The sequence below is a fragment of the Myotis davidii genome, unplaced genomic scaffold, assembly GCF_000327345.1.
Source record: "Myotis davidii unplaced genomic scaffold, ASM32734v1 scaffold3578, whole genome shotgun sequence".
NCBI lineage: Eukaryota > Metazoa > Chordata > Mammalia > Chiroptera > Vespertilionidae > Myotis > Myotis davidii.
The window spans coordinates 827,073-829,494 of record NW_006289094.1 but is presented as its reverse complement, the minus strand read 5'-3'; the positions used below and the strand labels follow the sequence as shown (position 1 = coordinate 829,494).

Below are 2,422 nucleotides of genomic sequence, written 5' to 3'. Positions count from 1 at the left end.
TTCCCTCCCAGGACGGTGGAGCTGGGGCTGGGGCAGGGGAGGGCCGCAGGGAGGGGAGGCCCCGTGCAGCTGCCCTGAGCAGGGTCACCTTCCTGTCCCTGCGGCCACTGTGACCCACGTCACCAGGTGGGCTGAGTGGGAAACAGGGGTGCAGCGGAGAGAGGGGTCCCATCCCACAGAGCCTTTGGGCCGAGCTCCTCCCCACTCTCCCTTGCCCCTCTGAGCTCAGGGCTACCCCTCGCCTCCCCAGCCCCTCCAGTGAGGTCGGGGCAGAAGCCCAGGAGTCCGGCCGCCCCGCCACCCAGACCCACAGAGCCTGCCCGGAGCCAGCGGGCCGACAGGCTTTGCGCTCACTCGGCCCTCCTGCCGACCCGAGGGCCTGGCGCCTCCAGGGTGCAGTGATGGGAGCCTGGTGGGCAGAGCAGCAGATGCCCCGGGGCCAGAGGGCACCAGAGGGGCTAGTGTCCGGTGTGGAGGATCCACCGCCCTGAGGTCTGACCTCAGCCACAGGAACCTCTCCAGGGGCCTCCCATCCTCCCAGCCCGGCCAGCTGCCTCCTCCAAGCCCTCAGGCCCTGCTCACTGCCTCACCCTCCCTGGGGCTCTCGGGAGCAGGGACCATGTGCCCCTGAGTCTCCCGCACCCAGCAGGGGACAGGCCCACAGCAGGTGCTCACTGCGTGCAGGGTGCCGAACTGGTGACCGAGCGAAGGCGTGAGTGAGTGAGTGACCAAATGAATGAGCAAGCAAGCGGGAAACGAGGGTGTGGAGGGCCCAGCGGGCTGGACTGAGGCCTGGGCCCTGCTCACAGCCAGGCTCTGAGTCCCCGGGGCCGGCTGTGCCCTGGAGCAGAGGTGGCCGGCCCCGCACTGACATGGGCCCTGAACACACAGGTCTGGACGACACCTCCTTTGCCCACCCAGGACCCCAGGGGCTGAAGGTCTCCCCACAGCCAGGTGAGGACCAAGGCTCTGCCACAAGGTGGCCGTGGACTGGGCTTTCCACGAGGGACATCCAACCACAGGGACCTGGGGAGACCAGCTTGTGCTGGGGGTCCCTGGGGGGCGGGGCTGCTGGCTGACACCCAGACCCCCCACGGCAGCAGCTGGCTCTCCCGTGAGGCTCAGTGGGCCTGGGACTTGGGAGGCCGCGAGCAGGGGCTCCCCAGGGGCCCTGCCGGCCGGGGGACCCAGAAGCCCGAGACCCACCAGCTCCCTCCACAGCGCCCGGCAGGGGCTGGTGCTCCACATGGGGGACCGGCCACTTCTCCACCTTCGACGGCCACATGTATGACTTCGAGGGGACCTGCAACTACATCTTTGCGGCCATCTGCAAGGACGCCTCCTCTCCCACCTTCAGCGTCCAGCTGCGGCGAGGGCCCGGCGGGGACATCTCCCGGGTCATCGTGGAGCTGGGGGCCTCGGTGGTCACGGTGCAGCAGGGAGCCATCTCCATTAAGGATGTGGGGTCGGTCAGGGACCAGGGCCATGGCTGGGGGGTGGGGAGAGGGTTCCGGGGACGAGGGAATGGCCAGGGCGAGGGCAGCTGCTGACTGCTCCCCACTGCAGGGCCGTCAGCCTGCCCTACACCAGCAACGGGCTGCAGATCACCCCCTTCGGCCAGAGCGTGCGGCTGGTGGCCAAGCAGCTGGAGCTGGAGCTGGTGGTGATGTGGGGCCCCGGCGCCCACCTCATGGTGAGGACGCAGTGGGGGCTGCACCTGAGGCAGGAGTTGGTGGGCAGAGCTGGGGGCTGCCCCCGGAGGGGGAGGTCCTGACCGGTCCCCCAGCTCCTCCGGCCAGGAGCCCGGATGGGGAGGTTCAGTTTCCCCATTTGAAGATGAGGACCATCCAGCAAGAAAAGAGGTCCCCGGGAAGGGAGGGCGGTCACAGCCCATACGGTGAGGGTGCCCAGCTCCTGGAGCAGGCATCTGCGGTCTCTGCATCTGGGCGAGGGGTCCCCGGCCTAGGGAGCCCCTCCCCGCCCTGCTCACCCCGTGTGCCAACCACCCGCCCTCGCCCACAGGTCCTGGTGGAGGACAGGCACATGGGCAGGATGTGCGGGCTCTGCGGGAACTTTGACGGCGAGAAGACCAATGAGTTTCTGAACGAGGATGGTAAGTGGGGGTGGGCGGCGACCCCTGCACCCAGCCCGGGTGCTGACCCTGTGCCCCCTGCAGGCACGCACCTGGAGCCCCACAAGTACGCCGCCCTCCAGAAGCTGGACGACCCCAACGAGATCTGCACCCACGAGGCCATCCCCGGCCCCCGGGTCCTGCAAGCAGAGCATGTATGTGAGGGCGGGCCACACAGCCTTCCCAGTGGAAGCACTGGGTGTGGGGCGCGGCCTTCTCCCCGTGACCGAATGGCCCTCTGCCCAGGCCCGGACCTGCGCCCAGCTGCTGGCCCTGGTGGCCCCCGAGGGC

The 2,422-nt window shown here is 69.2% G+C and overlaps 1 protein-coding gene across 1 annotated transcript in view; it reads left to right on the top strand.

The window, feature by feature from the left end:
* MUC6 (mucin 6, oligomeric mucus/gel-forming) overlaps positions 1-2,422 on the top strand; it is a 12,109-nt gene that overhangs the window by 1,483 nt on the left and 8,204 nt on the right. Inside the window, exons 2-6 of the mRNA XM_015562403.1 lie at positions 892-954; positions 1,126-1,549; positions 1,591-1,693; positions 2,023-2,113; positions 2,177-2,290. Of these exons, the coding sequence (XP_015417889.1) occupies positions 892-954; positions 1,126-1,549; positions 1,591-1,693; positions 2,023-2,113; positions 2,177-2,290 (795 nt within the window). The remainder of the gene's footprint in view (positions 1-891; positions 955-1,125; positions 1,550-1,590; positions 1,694-2,022; positions 2,114-2,176; positions 2,291-2,422) is intronic.